We start from the raw sequence: 23,531 nt of genomic DNA, 5'->3' as shown, positions 1-23,531 counted from the left end.
TCCTATTGGTTACCAGTTCTATGTGTTCCTCCTTCCCCCATCGAACAACTGTTAACAGATGGTGCACAAGAGCCTGTGCCTGAAGCTTAAGAACCAACCACATGGTCCCAGCCCCCAGGTGACCTCCTCCCCTCCTCCCAGCACAAAAGGCAGTTTAATGAGGCCCCAGGTGGAAAAGCAAGTGATGTGAACGTCCAGACAGTTAGGGTGACCCCATTCCTTTCTCTAATCTCACCAAAATGACCGAGAAACTCAGAGGAAACTTTGGAAAACATTGGTGCTATTACTTGTGAGTTTTGAAAGAAAACATGGGTGAAGGTGGAAGCAGTGACTTCTCACCCCCACCCCCCCAAAAACTGAGTAAATGACCCCCTTTGGGGACATAACTAGATGGATGCCAGTAGGATTGCCAATCTCAACCCCATGTGAGAGAAGGCTCTCTGGAACCCTCACCCTTTCCCAGAGCGCCAGCGCCAATGTCACGCCTGGGGCATTTTCCATGGGCCTTTCTGCTCTTGCATAGCAAACTGCCTTCTCGCAGTCCCTCTGTCCATCCTGCCAGCCTGTCTGTACAGCACGTGGTCTAGTCCCTGTGTGTTCCAGGAGGCAGGAGCTGTCGTCTGCCTCAGCACCTGAGCCTCCCAGCCCACAGGCTGGCAGGCCCACGAGTGCATCAATATTTGCGAAAGGGCTGGCTTCAACAGGTGGGCGAGAAGTGCCTGGCTTGTCCTCAGACACCGCATGTCTTCCTGGCCCTGGTGATCCTCTGTGAGGCTCCAGGGGTCCCGCCCTCTGTACAGAGGCTGCCCGCAGTTCCTGAACAAGGCGGTGAGGTGGAGAGCAGGCACAGATACGTGGAATTCCATGTAACCATTAAACTTGCTTTTCAAGTATATTTAATGCCTATAAAAACGTTACGATGTTATGAGGAAGGGAGGCCACAAGCCAGCACACAGGCAACAGGAGCCAATTTATTTTTATTTAGTTATAAACATAGAAGGAAATATGCCAACATGTTAACAATTGTTAGATGAGGGGTTTTATAGATAACTTCTTTTATTTTGTTATTAGTATTTTTCCAGATTCCCCCCCCCCCCAAATTTCCTCCATTAGGCATACATTTCTTTAAATCAAGCATGTCAAACTCAAAGGCTGAAACGGGCCAAATAAACCAGGCATGCAGCTTGGAGCAGCAGAGTTTAGCTCCTCCTAAACCCCCCGCCCAGTAAGTATAGTGGAGTGGCTAAATGCCAGTCAGGCCAGGGGGCAACTACACCTCTGCTGCACTCGCTTACAAGCTGAACCCGAGTTTCTGTCTCCTCCTCTCTAAAATGATAAGAACATTATCTTTCTCCTCACTAGATAAAAAATAGTAATAGAAAATGATATCCCTAGCCAGTTTGGCTCAGTGGATAGAGTGTCAGCCTGCGGACTGAAGGGTCCTGGTTTTGATTCTGGTCAAAGGCACATGCCAGGTTTCAGGCTCCATCCCCAATGTGGGTGTGCAAGAGGCAGCTAATCAATGATTCTCTCTCCTCATTGATGTTTCTATCTCTCTCTCCCTCTCTGAAATCAATAGAAATATGTTTAAAAAAAAAACAAAAAACATACAACCCATGATTCCAACACGCAATGCTCACAGTATGCTAGTTAGTATTCACATTGTTAACTCATGCATTCCTCACTGGCCCCGTGGTCGGGATTACCAAGAGGCCTTGTCTACGGATTAGGAAACTGAGGCCCAAGTTTCTCCGAAGAGCCAGGATAGGAATTTGGGCGGTTTGGCTGCAGTGTCTGCTCCTCCTCACTCTAACACACCTAATGAAGGATGCCTGTTTCACTTACTGTCATTTGTATCATTCCAGGGAGGACTGTCCAGAATTAATTTGGCCCAGATGTTCAGATCTGGTTCTTTTCAGGAATGAAGATCGGTGGAGGAGGTTGGGGGTGGGACAGGATGAATATTCCTGAGGGGCACTTGGGGAGCAAGGCCACAGGGGGAGAAGCCTCCAGGCTCGGGTGTACCAGGAGGGCTCCTTCCTGCTTAGAGGGAGGAGCCTTTGCAGGTCAGTGAATGACAAGGGAAGGAAGGAGGGGCAGCTAGAATGACCTCATCAGACTGGCCCCTGAGTGAGGCTCAGGACACTACTGGAAATGGCCAAATAGCTTACTCTTTGGCAGAAGAGCATCCTGGGACTGCATCACAGCCAGCTCCAGGTGAGGGAGTAGTTAGAGGACCTGGAGGTCTCTGAGGGAACTTTCCCATACTGGATGTGTCTCTAACAGAGAACACAGAAACCTCTCCCTGAGGAGGGCTGTGCCTGGTGGGGCAAGAGGACCCTGAGGCTATGACAGGACCGGGTCCTCCACGTCCAGACCTTCAGCCCCAGGTCTCACACTTGAGCCTGTAGGGCCTGCCTGCTCCCTTTGGGGCCGGGAGGGTGGGGAAGTGGGTATTCTGAAAGGCAACTGTGGCCTCTCCCAGAGATGTAAAACGCAGCCCCCCACAAACATCTCCCCATTCACCCATACCTACGTGATTTTGATATAGGATAACAGTAAACTGATAGATTGGTCTGTACTTCGGAGAACCAACACTGTACTCGGAGGCACGTCATCTGTGAATGCCATAGGACTGAATTTTATCTGTTTACATAGAATATGTAAAAATATTGTGCAAAGTTTAGAAAGGAAAGCCGCATTAGAGATGGAAACTAAGGCAGGGGCATAGCGATGCTCCCCCGACCAATTAGAACACAGGAGGTATCGACCAATCACAGCTCGGCAATGCTCTAGTGGGGGTGGGGCCATCACGCCCGGACTTTTCCGTTTGCTTAGGCTCCCTCCCCGTGCAGCTCTAACTCCAGCCTGCCCTGGGGGAAAGCGGAGAGCGGAGCCGGCACCAGTAGATTAGGATAAAGGTTGGAGCTTCCCATCCCACCTAGGGAGGTGGTGGCGCTCCCTGTCCTCTGGGCAAGGCAGGAGGTCAAGCCTGTGCCAGGCTGACAGCAAGCCCTAAGAACTAACTTTCTGAAAGGAGGGTGAGGTCTGCAGAGGGAAGTGGACAGGTGCCTTCTCTAGATACAGCGCATGTGGGGGAACGAGACTGGAAGGAACAACTTGTCTGAAGCAGGATGCACCATCCCCAGATAGGCGCCTTGTCCAGGTCTCCCAGCTTGGCGATTCTTCCCTGCCTCTAATCTGAACGCTTGCTGCCACATCTCTGGCCAGCTGTTTTTGAGATATGCATTGGTTTTTTGTTTTGTTTTGTTTTGTTTGTTTTTAAATCCTCACCCAAGGACATTTTCGTTGTTTTTCAGAGGAGAAAATGGGGGGGGGGGGGGGAGAGAAGGGGAAGAGAGGGGAGAGAAGGGGAATCTTGGTTGCCTCCCACACGTGCCTGGACCAGGCAACGCGCCAGGGATCAACCTAGGTGTGTGCCCTGGAATCAAACCTTTTGGTGTAGGGGAGGGAGGACACTCCTACCAACTGAGCCACACCAGCCAGGGCTGAGATGTATCTTCCATCTAACTTTCTCATTCCTGAGATGAGGATCTGGTACCCATGTTGGACACCCATCCTCAAAATCTCAGTGTGTGGTGGTGAAGCATGCAGGAAGGCATTCGGTTCCTCTGAGCCAATGGTTGCTCTTACTGAGACAGGAAATAGGAGAACCAGATGGAGGTAGGGTATACTGAATCTGCAGCTCCTTTCTCCACACTAGGCTCTGAGCTAAGCACTTCATAGAACTTAGATTCTCAAAAACCTCACTAGGTTGGAACCAGTCATTCTTATTTTATAGCCAAGGAAACGAGCCCAGAGAGGTTATGTAGCTTGCCAAGTCACACAGCTCCAAGGGACACAGCCTGGATTCACACCCCAGGCCTGTCTGATTCCAACCATGAATCACACAGCACCTCCCAGTTGGCTGGCCCTTCTGCCCGGTCCCACCCTCGGTTCTCTGGGGGCCTCCCTGACCTGCTGCTGCTACATCCGGCCTTGGTGCTTGGATCCTGGTTGTGTTTCAGGCTTCCTGAAGGAAAGGCAGTAAAAACCACAGGCTGCTATGTCCCCACTCATTTGGAACCAGAGATTTATGGGATGTGGCTACACATTTGGAACTCGTAGAGTTGAACTTAGAAACTAGTTCATGGGTCCCCACCAAAGGGGCAATCCCTACTAATCACAGGAATCTTACCGGTTTCTTCAGCTACTGACACTGTCCTTCTGCTGGCTGAGAAGAACACATCTTTTCTCCTGCCCATTGACTGAAGCTGAAATGACTACCGCTGGCCTGTACTAGCAACCTACAGTCCTCTTCGTACTCATGTCCAGCCCAGGGCGGATGCGTGGAGAGGAGGGAAGGGCGTCAGCATGGGGGTTACATCACAGGAAACACAAGGATATTTTCTCCAAAATCTCTTCCTTTCCTGAGTCTCTTCCCAACTTCCCTCTTTCCCTGCTTCCCCTGCCCCCCGTAAACAAAGGCGATTCCTCTCTGGCTCTTTACTCACCATTTACAAAGCTAGGAACTTCTTCAAGCCAGATCTCTGAGTGGATTTAGGCTGACAACAGTAGTTTGTAGCTTTGGTGGTTCCTAGTCCCCCTGAGACTGACAAACGACCTAGCTTCCCATCCCAGTCTCCAAGGCTGCCTCCCCCCTCTGGTGAGCAGCCTCTTGAACGGACACATCTGCTCCCAGCAGTGGACCTGAGCACTCAGTGGCAGACGGAGCTGCTGGACCACCTCCCTCGGTCTCCTCACCCTTTTCAGCTGCCACGACAAAAGGAATAGCTCACCTGCAGAATAGAATACAGTCCTCAAATGCCCGTCTTTAGCCTAGTAGTTCTTGTTCCGGGCTCTTTATGGGTGTCTTTAGGGAAAAGTGGCATTCAGGTAACAGCGGAGGCAGCCAAATGTAGGTGACTTCACTTTGAGAAAACCCCATAAACAATGTGAATTTACCTAAATACCCCAGAGTTTTCTTCCTGCATAGTTGGAAGAATTTACTTCTACAAGGATAGAGATTTTAAGTTCTTATTTTATGCACTCTTCAAAGAGATATTGAGGTGTTGGAAGTGAGATGTCAAGATAATCAGGGATGAAGAAATTTCTGAAATTATTTGGTACAGAATCTGAAGTGAAAATCTGTCCCCTAACCCTGATAGGGGCAGTTTTTGTAATGTGAAGTATACTTGACCCTCATGGTCCAGGGCCAAGATCTGGGTCAAGTGCCTGTCTCAGGAAGAGGAAAACTAACTAGCCCACCCCTGGAGGGTTGATCCAAGGAGAGGGCTAGATTATACAGTCCAAAGCAAAGCCCTTGACCCTCCCTCCATTCCTTTCTTAGAAACTTAAATGGGCCTTAGATTGCCAAAAAGTGGGCAGTCAAGAGAAACGGGAGTCCAGACCTTAGTGAGTGCTCAGCTGAACCTGCCTGCCTGCTACTTTTATAGGACAGGGGGAGATTAGCCACTAATCTGCCAGGGTCAGACCAGCTGTGGGGGGAGATTTATAGGCCCAAATGGGGTCAAATGCTATTCTTTCAGGCTACAACAGCCTTCAAGAAGGATGGAAAGAGTGTAAGACTGAAGGCGAGATTTATTAGGGCAGGGAGGAGAAAGTGATTACCATCCCATGAACAAACTGGGCTGCCTTCTAGTCCAGCAAACCTTGAGGATACTACAGAAAAATCTTCCACTATCCCATCTATTTCCCAAACCCAGGTCTACAGAGAAGACCAAACTACAGGGCCCCTTGAGCAGGGACACCTGGACAGCCAGGACTGGGAACTCAGTGAAATACTCAGTTCCCAGACAAAAGCCACACCAGGAACACTTTTCCTCCAGCTGTTTTCACTAACTCAATAGAGAGACGAAAGCAATTATCAGAGGAAGTTTGGGAAGCTTCAATTCTGTATAAAACAGATGTAGGTATCCAAAACTTTTTCACTAAATGACGTGTCAGATCAACCCAACTCGATTTGCTATCTGGTGATCCTCTCACTTGGGTACTTGTCATCTCTCCCAACAGCCTCCCTGTCTTCATCACTTTTACATGCCCTTCAGTACTTAATAGTTCCTGACACATTATTGGTACTCAGTAGAAAATTATGGATCTAGTAAACACAAATGGATTAAGGACCCAGCCTAAAGCCCCTTTAAGAAACTGGGTTCTGGAGCCTGATAAACGTTTTAAGCCCATCTTCTCTTTTGGGTAGGACAGGGGATGGATGCCTCAAGGCCCGGCTTCCTGGGATTTTACTCGAGCTGATTGGCACGGGTACTTCTGCAGTCAGCCTGGTGCATTTCCACCCTCCCATGGTATCCAATACCAACCAACCTGGCAGTACCTTCCTCTCTCTCTAGACCAACTCCATCACGTGTGTACCTGGAGAAGCGGTGCTTGAAAATTTTCTCTGTCATCGTAGTGAATTGGTGAAGCTTCTGAGGTATTAAGCAATCCATCATAACATTTGTGACTGGTTAACTTTAATTTGTCAAAATAAATCTGCAGTACTTTGCATGATAGTAATACAGTGCTGGTATTGACAGGAAAAACCATCATCTGCTTACAAAGAAACCTTCATTTAGGAGCACACCTTAGGAGGGAAATGAATACACAATAAAAGGCAAATGCAGGCCAAGCAGCGAGCCCTAGAGCATAACAGGCTGTCAGATTTGAGGATTATCTAATACAACTGTTTAGCTGCTAATCTGATAAAGGGGAAGCTCTCAACCAGGTTACAACCAGAAGGAAAAAAACAAAATCTCTGCTTTTTCGTAGAGCGGTGGCCGTTGTGCCTTCAACACTTGGTTAAATCAGTTCATCATCATCAAAACTCAATTCCAGTTCCAAGACATAGGAGAATTTCACCATACCACCTACTAGATCCTCCTCTCAGTGGCCCACGCCAACACCATCCTGCCATCTCTCTCCCTCCCAAAAGAAGACACAACGTGGTTTTATTATTGCGAACAAGCTTCTTAAGTGAATAAAGAATGCATACAAAATAGCATTTTAACTGAAGTCATACAATGAAGTCTCATTCCTGTTTATTATACAATGAATTGATAAAACAATAATTTCTAGTATATATCTTTTTTTTAATTTTTTAAAAAGAACTAATATTTTCAGGGTTCTGACAACCACACTCTAGCCTGGGGTAGGGTCCACACCTGCCCCCACCGAGTACTGCTCCTCGGGCCACTGTGGAGGAAGCCTGGGCTGTTCGAGTCATGGAGGATCATGATTACCAGCCTCGTCAAAGAGGACAGGTCCCAGCAGGCAGACCCAGAACCTGGTCCTGGTCCTGCATGCCAGGAAATGTGGGCTTCCTCCAGATGTGGCCACCGCCTGCCCAGTCCAAGCCTCAGTAGGGCCACGCCTGGACTTTCCCTATGAGTCCTTCCAGTAGTCCACACATAATGCTCTACATATTAAAAACAAACCATTTTTGTACTGTGGATAGGAACAGTTATAACAAAGTCATAGCTACATATTTTCTCTACGTTTTGTTTATTGAGACAAACTAATTAAAAGGCACAAACATAGGGCATGTTTACATGGACATTATAACAAACATATACATTAAAAGTGTAGGAATGTGTTGCCTTCCTGCTAAACAGAAAGTTCCTAAGCTTTTATATATACAAAAGTTGTACAATTTAATGTCCTAAAGTACAAAAGATCATTTATAAAATTATTTTACACTAAGTACTATTTATTTTACTTTTTACTATGTAGTTCAACCCCCTCGAACTGTTTGTATAATGAATGACACACAGATACCTATCCCTGATGTAGGAAGTCAGCCTTAGATACAAGTTATTTTGATGCTTGAACTGACACAGCGGGGTATAAACGGAAGTCATCCAGTTTGATAGTCCTAAAAACATTCTGCAAGATTACCACACTAATTTCCATTTCTCTTAACTGCAAGATTAAGGAAAAAAAAAAAAAAATCCCAAACATATTGCAACTTAAAATAAAAATCACAGCATCTTGGTTTTAATAACTCTTTTTAAAATACAATGCTTTAACATTAACGTGTGGCATGATGGTGTATCTGTTTCCCTTGCTTTTGGTTTCTACTTTATGTACAGAGATAAAATATCCTGCTAATAAAAAGCACATGTCTTAATGTGCACAATCATTGCTGGTTTCTACAGGGAATGCAGACAGCTAGCTGTCTCCCTGAAAACACCACAAAGCTGTTACAAGTGTTTTCGCAAAGAAAAAAAAAAAGTGATGACAATATTTACAAAGTTGAATAAATCTGCACAATAACTTGATTAAGAAATGAAAGGAGAAATGAAAAAAAAAATACACACTGCTTGTTCTGAAGGGGCATACTACCTAGTTAGTGGTTAGAATAAAAACTGTATACAATTTAATATAAGACATAAACTCTAGTGAGCAACTAACATATCTTTCCCTGTTGTAACATCAACAGGCTCTGATTGGGAGAGAGGGGCATATCACATCCCAGTGCCTCCAGCGTCTTCCAATTTAAAGCAATAATTTTAAATGTCCCAAAGTATTCCTTGGCTCCTGAATAGGAGTCCCATTGGCCTCCATGTGTTAGGAGTCTGCCTGTCCGCACGCTTGACTTCTCCTCTGTCCATTGCGGCCTTTTCTTACCAAAACACAATTTGTATATTTTGGTTGTATTTTTTTTTTGTTTGTTTTTTGTTTTTTAATTTTTTAAAAAAGTCAACTACAGTGCTATATTCCATCAGGATTAATATGCTTAGCAATATTTACATCTCCAAATATCAGGTCACAATCCCTATTATATGTTGAAGTTAGAATGATAAATTATCATATGCTTTGCATATCAGAGCTGGTATCACCTTTCCCATAGGGAATGCTGCCTGAAATTAACATATTCCCAAAGGTAAAATGCATATTCTCTGAAATGCATTTTATTATGACAATGCATGTTTTACTCATAAAAACAATAAACACAAACAATTCTACACTAGCTCTCAATCCGTGGATTTAGAACTTCAGGTTAAAATAAGCCATCCACGTGATAGTCAGAGAAGAATTCTCCTAGTGTTTAGAATAAAATGATTTATTGGGATTAGAAACTAATGCTGTTTTTAAATTTTGAAATGAGTTTTGCTTTCTTATGATTGGTTTTAATTCTGGCATTTCATCTTTATCAACCACTATCCTGTTTAAGCAATGCTGTCAGCTAAAAGGAATTTTTTATTAAACTAAAGTGGTCCAGTGATAAGTTATACATATACCCTACTTTGAACAATCCCAGCCAAATTGGAGAAAAATGCCACTACACTATTACTAATGTAATAAAATCTCCCAATTTCATGGTTTACTTTTTACTTTACTAAAAGTTGCTGGTAAATATTTACTTTAAACCATATTCTGATTTTATAATACTGTTTACCAAGGTGGTGACGTAGGCAAAGCTTGGGGTAAAAAAGGCATACTCTCTACGGGCCTCATGGCTATATTGAGAGGGGCTGCTAGCGTCATGGGCGTGGGCAGATTCATGGGAGAGGTGATGGTGACAGGGTGTGCTATGTTCACTGGAGCAGTGACAGGAGTGGGGAGGTTGACCGGGGTAGTGAGTGTTAAAGGAGAGGTCATGGATAATGGACTGGTTATGGTTACAGGGTGCCCTATGTTCATGGGGCTGGTTATGTTAACTGCACTTGAAACATTTACTGGACTTCTCATGCTCATTGCAGCTGCCACTGTGACTGGGTTTGACATAGTCCCAGAAGACACAGAGGACGTTATATTGAATGGAGTAGTGAGAGTCACAGGTGTCGTAGCAGCCGTGGAGGTTTGGCACAGGTTAGCGGCTTCTAAAATAAGAAGACAAAAGGAAGGGCCTTTAGATTCTCAAAACAGTGAACAAAATACACTAACAGCGTTTGAATCAACTTCTTTTAATTAAAAAGAACAAATATTTAATAAATTGAATTATATTTCTATCAAGTAGTCAACAGGAAGGAAGGATCCTTCTGAGCACCAGACAGGGGACCAGGAATCCCAGCGTGTGCAAATCTCTTTTCTGATGCTATACCTCCCTCAGGATCTGACTTAGGCCACTTGTTTAACGGTGGCAGTTGTGATTTCAAGTTTAGATTAATTACCTACCTCACAGTGATACTGGGAAGGCGAGTTAATTTCTGTAAGGCACTGGGGGGAGGTGGTGCAGAGAGATCAAGGATGGCTAAAGTATTCTCATTATCACTTCATGCCCTTCCTCTGAGTTCTAAAGACTTTCTTGGGAAGAGCCAACCACCAGCAGGCCAGGCAACAAGAGCTGTTTATACAGCGCTGGGCCAGTGGTTACACAATAACTGTTAATCAGAAAAATCTTCTCATAAGGCACATTGTACCTAGCAGAGGGAAGTGTGTGTCCTCAATGCTATATTTACTCTTAAGCCTTCTCAGAGGTGAAACCACATTCTGTTAAGGTTTTAAAAATCCAGAGGCAGAGATTGATAAACAGTCTTAGAAAAATCACTTTATTTAAATGATATAATCACCTACTTTATGCTAAGTCATTTAGCTATACATATTATACACACCACCAACCATACTAGGGAGGACTTCACCAGGCAAGAAGACCCTGCAGTGAGTTAGGGGGACCTGGTCCTTGTTATCCAGCAAAAGCTTAAAGAAAATTTCCTTCAAAGATGACAGCCCCACCCCTCAACAAAATTCAGCACCACCTGCTGGTGTGCCACAAAAGAGTAAGAAGACAGAGCAGTGGACTGGCTGTGATTTGGCTGTCAAAATGAAAAGGGGGGAAAAAATGTATACAAGACTAAAGATGGAGGTCTGCACACATTTCTCAAGTGGGTCAAATAACCTCAGGCAGACCCTTGAGTCAATGAGCAGCCCTTCCTTGATCAGGATGATGTAGCTCTGGCATACTTCTGTACACCGTATCAGGAATTCCTAAGTCTGAGCCATGATCACAGTCATTTATGGAGCTTTATAAAAAATTATTTCCCAGGAAACCTAATAGTGAGATTTAGATGGAACCTGAGAAATCCACAAAGATGATGACCTGTCTTCCAAGTTTGGGAACATTATTTAAACCCAATATTGAAAAAGGATATGCTGACTCAAGTTTAAGTTTTCAGGTCAGGAGTCTCTCCCCCAAAATATGACTTATACTAACATGAATATAGCAGTATCTAACATTGGTGGTCATTTCCAAAGAGATTCATGATACAAATGGGAATACAATCACATTCTGTTTCATGGAGGTCAGAAGATGAGCTAAACAATTGAGTCTTATTGTGCAAGCAAATTGAAATACAATACCAAATAGAAGAGGACAGAAAGAAAGAAAGAGAATGAAAGAGAAAACCAACTCACTTTTGAGGTGATGGTACCATTACTAAGGATATTCTCCTGTTTTCACCAAAGGAGTTTTTACTCTCCCATCTGCCATCTCCCCACCTCCTCCCCATGTTTTCTTTTTACCTAATAGTGTCCTTTTCTATGACTTAAAACACTTTCACCCTTCTCTAAGTAAAACAGTCTTCATAATATGCTCTCAACCTACTATGCTATTATCATAGCATATTCACACATATACATTTTTCTGTCCCTTCTCCCCCCAAACTCCCACCACAAAACATTTTATCAAAGTCATGACAAATCTTCAATTGGGAGACAGGAACAAGCAGCACCTGAGGAAGGGTGGAAAGCCTATCTGGACTGCTGCATTCTTTTCCTCCATGCCAGTAGATGTATGAAAACGATGCTATTCCTTTTATCTTTATCCAAGTACAGAGTGTTTAGAGGGGATCTGAGGAAGGGAACAGCCACACCACATGAAAGCAAAGGATGGAAGAAACTACACAGCAAAGGAATTACAGAGGAGCCCACATGCAGAGGATTCCTCATGAATTTAAAATAAAACGGTAAGACATGGGAAGGGTGGGAATTTAGGAATCTGTCCTGTGGCTGATGGTACGCTGACAAAATGATTTACTTGAAATGGCTGCGCAATAGTCCAGAAGTCAAACCTACAACTGGGACGTTAAAAAGCTGTGTTAACAATGGATATTTCAAAGGATTCTTAGAGATATCTAAGAGAAAAGCAGACCATTCTCAATTACAGCAATGTCTCTAACAACTGAAGTACATACATGTTAAGCCAATGCCAGCCCCAACAGACTGAATGACGCTAAGGGTGAGACCAAGAGAAAAGACATCAGCATTTAGAGTCTGAAACATATAATAAAACAATATAGAAAGAACACTAACCAGCAGAAAATAGCATTGCTATAAGAAAATAAATTTATATACACATAAGGATATTTCATCTACCTCTGTAAGTGGGGATATTTTAGAAAAAAAAAGGGAGCTCCCTAATGCATGGAGGTTGACATAAAAATGAACCAGCCAGTGTGGCTCAGTGGTTGAACCTATGAACCAGAAGATCTTGGTTCAATTCCCAGTCAGGGCACATGAAGGCTCAATCCCCCAGTAGGGGACATGCAGGAGGTAGCCAATCAATGATTCTCTTTCACCACTGATGTTTCTATCTCTCTCCCTCTTTGAAATCAATAAAAAATTTATTTTTAAAATAGACTTTGAGCATACACAGCCAAGGACCAAATTTGATTCTAATTTGTAACAAAAAGTAAACAAAAAGAAAGAACTTAAGAAATAGTGGAAAATTTAATTTCCTAGTAAAAAACTTATCTGAAAGCTTGAAAGCTTTGTTGCCAATAACTTACACTTCCCAGCATCTAATATTTCCATAAAGCTGGACTCTCTCAGCTATGACTTCTTTATTTTGATCACTTGGCATACTGAATGAAAACACTCCTCTAGCCATACTTTGAGCACTAGACGCCTCATCTTTCTTACCTTTCTTTCTTGCTTTGACAGCTTCTTCCCACAGTCTCAGTGTCTCTACCTGTTTCCCTGGCCAGCTTGTCACATGCTGCTGCTGTTGCTGCTGCTGCTGCTGCTGCTGCTTCTGGTTGCTGCTCTCTTCATTCATACACGCTACTCCAAAGACAAACCAGAAACACCCCATTTACCTCGAAAAAGTGTGGCTATTTTTTCAAAATCTAAAACTTAGATATACTTTGACTCTTTATGCCTCTATGATGTTTGTCATTTAACTTGTTAGTTCTTACTATAGTGCACCCTTTTTGCTGCTTATAACTATCTTGGTCAAAATAGATAATGAATAAAAACACTGGAGAGCTAGAGAAAACCAATATAAAAGAGAAAAAAATGTTTTGCTATATTAAAAAGCAAGTTTTAGAATGGAACCTGGGTAATCTTATCATGGACTAATTAATGCTCATCAAAATACCTAAAATACTTGGTTACTTGATCACAACGATGTACACTTAAAGTACATTTTTATAAAAGTTAACAGAGAATGACATGCTAGATACTTACAAGTACTTACAAATAACCAAGTGTACTTACAAAGAAGCAAAAATGGATGAGAATAAAACACATTAAGTGTTCTTTCCTATTCCCTTCTGTCCACCTAGAATTTGATGTTTTCTGCTGCATAGAGTACATATATAACAGAATACATAAAGTAGTAGAATATATAGCAGAATAGAATTAGGCAAATACTTTTTTTCTGATAGTTCAGAAGATTTTAAAGAAAAAGCCTGGATAAAAGAAAATATTGAATTTTATCCACAAGTCTCTGGAATATTCTATCTTCAACTCTGAATTTAAGGTAAGCAAACACTAAAACCTTAAAATGGATTTGCTATCCCATTTCTCTACGGATTTGGGTTTGAAAAGCAAACTAATTAACACTGTTTTCATCTTTAAGGTTACTAAGGACATGTTATTAATACAATCAGGAGTTAGGAGCCACTGATGCTTGAGAATCTTCCTAACAGTAAATAAAAACAATTAAAATTGTCTCAATATGACACAACTTCCTAGTGTGGCTTTTGCTGTCACAATTTTAATATACTAGAGCTTTTTATTCAAACACCAAAGAAGAAGGGACACATTGAAAAATAGCTGAGGGAAATTATGCTATTCTAACATAGGTGTTATTAGATAAACACAGGATTGAAAGAAAAATCAGTGCTGCTCGTACACATGCATATGATGAATATTTCCAATACTAACATACACGCTTTATTATTGCATGTTTGCACACTTTATTAATAACAGGAAACATGTAAGGTGAACAGTAATACAGTGTTGAAAAAAAAATAATACAGTCTTGAGAGTACAGCAAAAATACCTTCGATATATTATAACAACATCTAGATTTCATCAATCTAAAAAAACTACAATTTGAAGCATCACTTACTTTTAGTGATGCCTTGTTTACATGTATTACAGTTGATACTTTGGCTCTGCCCATGCGTCTTTAAGTGGCTGGTGATGTATGCTGCGCTCAGGAGCTTCCCACAGATGTTACAGGATACCTTGCCTTCGTGGCGTACCATGTGTGTCCGCAGTCTGTCTTTGGTGGCAAAGGCAGCAGTGCACGTCTGCATGAGGGAGGAAAACTTTTTTTAAATATAGACTATCCTGTTCTACTCATTTAAAAGTACGTTATATTCTAGGCATTATCCTACCCATATGAGCAAGCTGAGTTGGTTGAATTTTAATTGTATGTGTTACCCAGACTCATAATTAAACACTTGGTGAATTTTAGACCCTTACATTTTAAGGGAAGAACAAATATCAACATAGAGTAGTGAGAAGATGTGAGCATGAGAATCAGTTAAACCTGGATTTAAATCCAGCTCCCCAATTCACTAAACAGTGTAACATTTCCTATCTGAATTTCTTTATCTATAAAATGGTAATACCTACCTCACAGAATTACTGGTGGATTAAGAGCCTGACACAAGGTCTTGCACATAGAAGACACTCACTCAAAATTATACTAGCTTCCTTTCTCCAATTGGGTATTTCTTAGAATTCAAATAATTTCTTTAATAAAATCATCATTAACAAATTTAATGGAAAGGAACACAAAAAAACTTCCAGCAACAAATTAGAATTACTGATACCTAAGACAGTAATTTAATTTAGCAAGATTCTTAATCTTTTCATTATCACAATTCATGCTGAATAAAATCATTAACACCAACAGATTTTCAAACAACTAGAAAATGCTCCAATTTGGCAATAGCTGACACAAATCCAATAAGTGATAACTTTTGGAGGAAAATCTTACTTTCTTCTATTACAGTTAAAATGATCCCAACCATCAGCCCAGAAATTAATTTAAAGCACTTCATTCATTTATCCATTTCAATACACAACCTCCTCAAAACTGTAATTTTTTTCTTATAACAATAAATGCTGTTGCCCAAGGAAAGAGAAATGTAGCTTAACAAAAACAACACATTTACATTTTCAAGTGATCTTGCACCACAGAAATAGAAGCTGTCATTTATATTTTATAAATCCAGAATTCAAATGGATCACATTTACTCAAGTCAGTGATTTTTAAGACTATTCAAGAACGGTGAGATTTGATTGGCTCAGACCTTCTGGATAATGTGCATTAAGTGCTACACTAAGGATAAGTCATTTTAACTCTTACTTGGCATTTGAAGGGTCTTTCTGTTGAATGGACATGTTTTACGTGACAGCTTAAATGGTCAGGCCTGTGAAAGAGAGAGTTTCAACAGAAGATATAAGGGAACACACATAGAAAAATACTACTTACTGTGATGTTTACATACTTGGCAGATTTGGGTGGGAGACATTTTAAAGAAAGCTAACAGAATTAACAACTCCCCGATGCAAGCCTCCTTACTTCTCTTACCAGAAACAAAAGTTTTACCTGTTTTCTCTCCTAGTCAACATCAAATCATATTAGATCTTGATTCTTTACAATTACAAAATACCCAAAGTTTTAGTCCTAATACTTGCCAGAAGCAGCTCCTACTAAGTACACTTTCTATTTTTAAAGCCTTTAAAAATGAAAGTTAGTGAAATGTTAGTAAACACAGAAAAACATTCTCCTAAAAGTTTTATTGAGCATATCCAAGGTCATCCCAACTTCCAGAAAATAAGTTTCTTTGATTTACACAGACAGTGAACCTCATGTCAGGTCACCCAACTGAATTGGAATCTGGTGGTTTTTCAGTGATAAGAAGTATCAATGTGCCAAATGAAGGCCTGCGTCCATTAAGGTACTTCTTAAATGAAATAAGTTAATCACGATGTCACCACTTGTCAAACACACCCAACTGAAATTAGACCTGGAGGCGTAAAACTTTACCTATCACCAATCTCCTCTGATAGCACAGGCCTACCCACATCTATGCTCACATAAACATCTAGAGCACACAGAAACTGAAGTTCACTGAATACCGTAATGAAAAAAAAGCAAAGCAAAATGCAGTACCTCGAGAAGCCTTTCCCACAAACACTGCAAGTATAGGGTTTGGTGATGCCTCCTTCATGAGACCTCACATGGTAAGTCATCCGGTCCTTCCTCTTGAAGCGCTGGTTGCAAATAGGACACTCGAAGGGCTTTTCATCTGAGTGGGAGAGCTTGTGCCGGTTGAGGTGGTACACATCACGGAAGGCCTTCCCACACATCTCACAAGCATGGTTTTTCTTGACAGGCTTACTGGGTTTCTTGACAGACTGGGTCACAGGCATAGCTGTGGTGCTGGCACTGCTGCTGGGGTTGGTGCCCGAGGAAGATGTAGTGACTGTTGACAAGATGCCTGCAATGGTTGAGACCAGCGAAGTTCGGCTGCTGTCCCCAGCGATGGTGGAGATGAGAGGAACCACGGTGGTGGGCGTTTTCTTTGCCCGGGACACCAACTTGATCCCCGTGTGGCAGGACTCGTGGCGCCTCAGGTGATAGCTGTCCCTGAAGGCTTTACTGCAGTAAGTGCACACAAATGAAGTTTTGGGTTTTTCTTTTTTAATTCCAATGGCATCCTTTAATGTTTCTGGTGGAGCCTGAGGTTTCTGAGTTATTGGTATGGGAAGCAATGGTTTCTGATCAGGGGGCTCCACAGCAGAGCTCAGGAGGGGCAGCAAGCTGTTTTGTGCTGCCTGCTGTTGGTGATGAGAGCCTTCATGGGTCTAAAACCAAACATTTACACTTCAGAAACTCAGCCTCTCACAATGACCTTCAAAATTCAAAATGCTCCAAACAATAGAGCCCAGAAGAAACAATCAAAGAGCCTGTAAGCAACTTTCTACAGCAGAGATCCAGCAATCAACTAGTTACTCTGAAGAGCTTCCAGTAGAAAGCATTAAAATCACTGTGCAGACCCAAAACTTTGGCCACTAAGTTGCTGACAGTGATCTTGCTTTCAAACAGCTGACTAAACTACACACCACCCTGGTTCATAAGGGACACACCAGCTGATGAAATTAGTTTGCATTAGTCTGTCAGGGCTGAAACCAAGTTTAAATAACTTGTCAAAAAAAAATTACACTCCAGACATATTTAACAGTACTTTGCCATAGTAATGCACAAAACACACACATAGTTTCTCTCTCTCTTAATCATCTACTTGTCTGTTACCTAGAAAAAGGAAGGCATTACGTCTCTCTCCCTTTCAATCACGAAACTCATAGCGATTGAGAAAGGAGGCTGTTGCCAGGTGACAAAAGGAATCTAATTCTCTGAATACACATGCTATTTAAGTTTACTTTTTAAATTTTCACCTAATTCTACTAAAAGATTTGGTTGAAATGAAGCCTGCTATTAACCAACCTGGAAGGCATCTGTGAAGATAGCCCACAGCAAAACACCTGTCAGTTACTTCTCAGTTCATACAAGTCTGAATCCTTTAACAACACTAGCTTTTCAAACCCTAAGCTCTCAAAGACAGACCAAGAGAAAACAAACTATAAATAAATAATTAAAATTCCTTTCATTTTCATCTTCTTCCAACAGTTGTAGGTTTTGTCCAAGTATTGGGCATTCACTGTTAAAATGTGCTCCTGCACTCCAAAACTGTGGGCTGGCCATTGTCTGGAAATTTACTTTAGCTGCACTGAAACCAACATTTCATCACAGATCATGTTCTTGGTATTTATGACTAATTATTCTCTTGGTTTTGATTCTTTCAAAATTCTCCATACCTCCATCCTGATAAACATTTAGGAAATGATGGGGGAAAATTCCTGAAATAGTTCTTCCTAATATGTTGTACTTTACCAACATTATTTTTGAAACTCCTGACAGTGAGCCCAAGCCCCTATGCTGGAGTTTGGTAATCCTAAACGGATATATGCACTCAGAGGTTAATGGTTCCAAATACTTGAAGCATTCAACATCCTAGGAGGAGCCCATCCCATCATCTTAGATACTCTAAACACCTTTTTACCCTTCTCATTGTCCAACAGTTAACTTGATTAAGGAGGGAAAGAGAAAGACACACACTCACACAGAGCTCCTCCCCTGATGGAAAAGAACATCTATCATTGCTCCATATTTTATTACTTGGTGGCAGCACAACAGTTAAGCTCCAGGCTCCCCCCAATCACTGGGAGGCATGGTATCCAAAGGTACCAGTTTCAATTTAATAATTTTGCTTGAATCTCCCTTGGAGTCCTGGAACTGTTCATAGAAATTGTGTATTTACTTTTGAGTCTCTTTTTGGACTTAGCGATCATACTGAATTATAGTCCACTTTTAATTTATGGAGCTCGTGTAAATGTCAGTGTTTACGCTGATGACATTAGTAGGAACTAAAGAACCTGAACGCTAAACTTACCCCTTTTCCAACCTGGCTGTAGGATACCCAACTTTCCATACAGTATACAAACGGTTAATAGCTGAAGATAGCCCAAGATATACAATTTCAAAGGCAACAGATCAGATAATAGGAAATGCAAATCTTCTGGGCAAAGTTCAGACTTACAGTGTTTAGAGGCATTTTTCAATTCTAAACAACCATTAGTTTGATGGAGTACTAAAAGCACTTACTGCCATTTCACCAATTCGGACGTCTGTGGCAACATAAAGTATTTTTACAGCATTGCTGAGGCTCACTCTCACAGGAGGGTCACACCAGGTCCCTGGTTCTTGGTGAAATGCTGCAGAATGCCTCGACCACTATGGAAATCTCTCACTCTGAGGATTCCTAGGTCCCCACGCTTCTACATGAAGCCTTCTAAGAAGGGAAGTGGGTTTCCCCAACTTGTTCTCTGGGGGAGAGACAGTGAAATAACCACCACGGCCTGACTTTAGTAAGTGATTTAAAATATATGCATAACTTCTGGGTAGACTTTTAATTTGCTAGTATCATCATATCAAAGTTGCAAGGCTTTTTAAACCCTCCCAAGCCTTCCTTTTTTTGTGACCGGCAATAAAAACAAAACAGAATGTTATTTCATCACCCAGGTGGTAGGAAATGGCACCATGAAATCTCCAGTGCCAGAGGGTAAAAGATTTTGTACTGAAACAAATTAGCATCAGTGAGTCATATCTTGAATGTCCTGTTAGAAGAATCATCCATCAAACATTTTAATAAGTATGGCTTTCACTTTCCACCAGGTTATCTGGAAAGCAAGCATGTATTCAATTGTTTTAAACTATAAATTTCAATAGGCTGCCCCAGGAAACAAAATAAGAGTTTTAAGTCTCCATTTTCCCAGTGAAAATTACTTAAAACTGGAACTAAGTCTGTTCATACCTTTCCATAGAAAAGACTGAAATATTTTCTTTACCCATCCAACTGTCCTCAGCTCTAAATTATAAGTTTTCCAACAATTTTCACTGCACACATTGCCAAGCCCAGGATCAAATATGAGCTTTCACACTTCTCCATCAGGTGGAAAAAATGATTTTAATCACTGAAAAAAATTAAATAATATAAAATCGAATTAAACAGTTTATCAATAATAAATGCTTGGCATTTGCTTTATCCAGGAAAAGAATAATGAAAATATTCCAAACAATTTTTCAACTAGCTTTCCAACAGTGAGTTATGTATGGGTTTTTTTCTTTACATAAAGAACTCCTGTTATGTTTCAATCTCCATTAAGTTTATAGGCAGCACGTTTAATATGGTAAATTTAATTCATTCCTCACATTAAAATCACTTCAGTAGCCTATTAATCCCATATTTTAAAGTGATCATTTGAAAGCTTTTCCTATAGAAGGCATTCGCCACCTTTACACCAACCTGGAAGGCAGCTAGAAAATAACATGCCAATTATTTTCCAATGCATTTTTAAGTTCATTTAACACAATTATCAAGCTCGGATAAAACAATGCTAGGTAAGATTAAGAAAGTGGGAGAAGTTTCTGAGCCCCATAGTTTTTAGCATCTTCAATTTGAAGAAGCCTGAATTTGTTTCAACAACTACTTAAAAAAAATCAAACTACTCACATGTGAAAGACTGCACGTCTTAAAATAATCAAGCAGCCACTACACAATAGGTAATGTTTGAGTCCTCCAATGTTCTATATTAGCTCTACTGAGACGGGTCCAGTGGCTGGGAGAAGTTTCTAAAAATTTTGCATCCGTTCCTGGTTAGCTCCAAAAGGTCTCGAGAGCGTTTGGGATTTCACTAAGTTATTCAAAGTAAGAAAGAAAGAAAAAAAAAAGAAAAAGAAAAAGAAAAAAAAACCTCGGAGAGGCGGGAAGAACGCACTTCAAGTGACGAGCTTCCTAACCTCCTCCGGCTCCCAAGTTTCTCCGTGAGCTCAGCACTGCTGCCCGCGAAGTGTTTCGTTTGCAAATAGACACGAAGCAAGAAAAATATAAAGTTCCAGAAAAGTCTTCCAAACAGGGGCCCCCCACCATAAGCGGGCCGGCAAAGGGCTTGCCAACGCACGGGCTACAGCCGCTTGGAAGTTTCTTGCAAGCAGTGAAGATCAACACCCCAAAGAGTGACTCATCGGGGGCTTTGTAAGCGCACTTTGTTTGCTCGCTCCGCTTTCTGTCTCCCCCGCTTGGTTGGAGGAAACGTCCGCGATGGAGCGAGAGAGAGAAAAGCGCTCCGGGAGGAGGTCTGGCCTCCAGGGCCCCGGCGCTCACCGTCCCCGCCCGGCCCGGGCCCGGCGCGGCCGGGGATTCCCCGGGCGGAGCGGGGCGGCGGCGGCGGCGGCGGCGCTGGACAGAGGGAGAGGGTGTCAGCTGCCTAAGTCGGCAGAGGATTGGTAAAGAAAACACGTAAAATCCAGTGAAAAAGTTTGAGGAAGGCGTCCGCACAACACCCCCCAACTGGGTACACACGAGGTGGGGCGGCGGGAAAGGGGAGTGGCGGGGAACCCCGGGATACCCGCTATTCGTGGGGATGGGGCGGGGGTGGGGAGAATCAGAAAGTCACCACACACAACAAGAGAGCAGGGAGCTGAAAAAGAAAAAAAAAAAGGAGAGCGAGCGGGAGATGAGTGTGCGTGTGTGTATGAGTGTGTGTGTGTGTGTGTGTGTGTGTGTGTGTAAACACACTTGGAGTAGGACCCGGGGACCGCCTTCCCCCCCGGGGCGGCCCGGCCCGGCGCGCAGTGGCCGAGCGGCCCGCGCGGTGCAGCGGCCGGCGCCCTCCTTTCTCTGGGCCGCGGGTGGTGACAGCGGCTGGCCTCTTCCCTTCCCCTCCGGGGCGGGAGGGAAGGGTGTGTGCGTGTGCGTGAGTGTGCCGGGTGGGGGGGCCGGGTTCACCCCGAGGCCTGCTGGCTCCCCCGCACCCTCGAGGCCGCCTCTCTCACCTCGGCGGCCCCGCTCCGCCGGGCGGGCGGGCAGAAAAACAAAGGGGGATTAAGGCCGGGCCGGAGCGCGGCGCCGGGAGAGAGGGGAGGAGGAGCGCCCGCCCGCCCGCCCGCCCGCCCGCCAGCCCGGGGCCCGGCCCCCCTGTCCCCCCCGTCCCCCCGGGCGGGCCCCCACTACCTGGAACAGGAACGTGGTCCAGTTGGCCTCCATGGCTGTGGCGGCCGACCCCCCTCCTCCCCACTCCCCCCCGCTCGGGGCGCCTCCTCAGCCGGAGGAGGCGACAACAAAGCGGCGGCGGCGGCGGCGGCAGCGGCAGCGGCGGCTCCTCAACATGGCAGCGCCGAGCGCGGCCACTTCCGGTAACCTCCGGGACGCACCACCGCCGCGGCGAGCGCGGGCGGGGGGGGAGCCCCGACCCGGCGGCCGCCGCCCCCAGCTGCTCCGACCCCTCCCGGGCCTCCGCGCCGCCCGCCCGCCGCCCGGGAGCTCAGCCAGTGCCTGCGGGCGGTGGGGTCAGGGCCCCCGCGGGGGGGCCGGGGTGGGGCCGGGGGCGGGGATGGGGCGCGGCGTCCCCCCCCGCGGGGGTGTGTGGTGCTGCGGTCCGCGGCTCCGGCAGCTGGAGCAGGGGGAGCTCAGGCGAGAAGATGGAGGACGCCAGGGTCTGGCGCTGGCTGGCTGGGCACCGCCGGGCCGCCGCCCGTGACTCGGACGCGGTGTCCAGCCGTGCCGCGTACCTCAGACCCTCCGCGGAAGGCTCAGCCCCCGGGGCCACCCGGCTCTCCCGTCGCTCAGGCGCAGCACGCTCCCCGCCTCCAAATCGGGGGAAGCCCCTTCCACCGAGTCCCCCCTCCGGGGTTCCGTTCTCAGCGCGCTAGATCCTTCGCGCTCCGCTGTCCGCAGCATCCAGCTCTGAGCGGCCTTCCAACTCAGGCAGGGAATCCCACTGGGGTGCAGCCTCAAACCCTCCCAGAGCTGAGGGAAACACTTCCCACGCGGAGATGTCATAACTGGGTTATTCTTGGGTGAAGGGCTGAGCTTCCCAACCTCCCCTTAACTCCAGATAGGATGTGAAATTCTACCCACCACCACTTCTCCCGCCAAAAATAAAAACAAAGTGAGAAACTACAGTCAAGAAATTATTTTAATCCTTTAGTACAGCCAGCTTCCTCACCCCTCAAAACAAAAATCGGAACTTCTGGTTGGACAGCGTCAGATGTCACTGAGGTGACCCCAGCATCTGTTTGCAGTTCCAAGTCTTCCGTGTAGGCGTCACTGCTACTGTTATAGTATGATGATGTCTGAACGTTTTCTATACTTTCCTCACATAGAGGTAGCTACTGAGAATAGGCAAGCTATTAAGTCCAAAAAGTCTCCTGTAGCAGGAATTGAAGGGGTAGGCTGTATCAGTAATATTTCTATAAACTCTGGTTTACAAAAAACTTCTCACTATTCAGGACTTCAACATCTTTCATAACCAACTGTCTCCTATCTTCCTCTCCAGACACATTCTAATCAAGGTCACAATCTCCAACTTTTCCCATAAATATACAATTGGTTACTGCTTGAAGGCCTCAGGAAGAATGAGTTCCGCAGTTTGGATCAGTAGCAGAAGCAGGTAAACACATCAAGGAACCAGTCAGCCTAAGCCAGGAGCGGACAGAAAATTAAGTTTCTGATACGTTCCCTCAGCTGAACTGCTCCCATGTCCCTGGTCTCCTATAAATGTCCGTTAGTCTCCTTTAGAAAGAAAAAGAAATCCGGAAGCCTAAAGTTTATGTATGCATGCAAGATAGGGAGGAAATTAAGATACCTAAGGAATTAACTAAAGACCTTTTTGCTCTGATCTTGGACATTACAAGTTCTTTCATTTTCATT

The 23,531-nt window shown here is 44.0% G+C and overlaps 1 protein-coding gene across 5 annotated transcripts; it reads right to left on the bottom strand.

Annotated features, from left to right (window-relative positions):
• Positions 1-6,469: 6,469 nt before the first annotated feature.
• On the bottom strand, positions 6,470-22,131 carry VEZF1 (vascular endothelial zinc finger 1). Of its 5 annotated transcripts, XM_045587332.1 has the most exons (7): positions 21,834-22,131; positions 18,926-19,146; positions 16,373-17,067; positions 15,563-15,626; positions 14,312-14,513; positions 12,877-13,020; positions 6,470-9,839 (listed from the first exon to the last, which is right to left on the bottom strand). In XM_045587332.1, the coding sequence occupies exons 2-7, from the start codon at positions 18,929-18,931 to the stop codon at positions 9,412-9,414; spliced, it is 1,539 nt and encodes a 512-aa protein (XP_045443288.1). In that variant the 5' UTR covers positions 18,932-19,146; positions 21,834-22,131; the 3' UTR covers positions 6,470-9,411. The 5 variants fall into 5 exon arrangements, with proteins under 5 accessions (XP_045443288.1, XP_036310274.1, XP_036310275.1 ...); XM_036454381.2 differs by lacking the exon at positions 18,926-19,146 and having other exon boundaries at positions 21,834-22,130; XM_036454382.2 differs by lacking the exon at positions 18,926-19,146 and having other exon boundaries at positions 12,877-13,017; positions 21,834-22,127.
• Between the last annotated feature and the right edge of the window lie 1,400 nt (positions 22,132-23,531).

The sequence above is a fragment of the Pipistrellus kuhlii genome, unplaced genomic scaffold (assembly GCF_014108245.1).
Source record: "Pipistrellus kuhlii isolate mPipKuh1 unplaced genomic scaffold, mPipKuh1.p scaffold_m20_p_28, whole genome shotgun sequence".
Classification (NCBI taxonomy): domain Eukaryota; kingdom Metazoa; phylum Chordata; class Mammalia; order Chiroptera; family Vespertilionidae; genus Pipistrellus; species Pipistrellus kuhlii.
The sequence above is the reverse complement of the archived record's forward strand: the minus strand, read 5'-3'. Positions and strand labels throughout refer to the sequence as shown.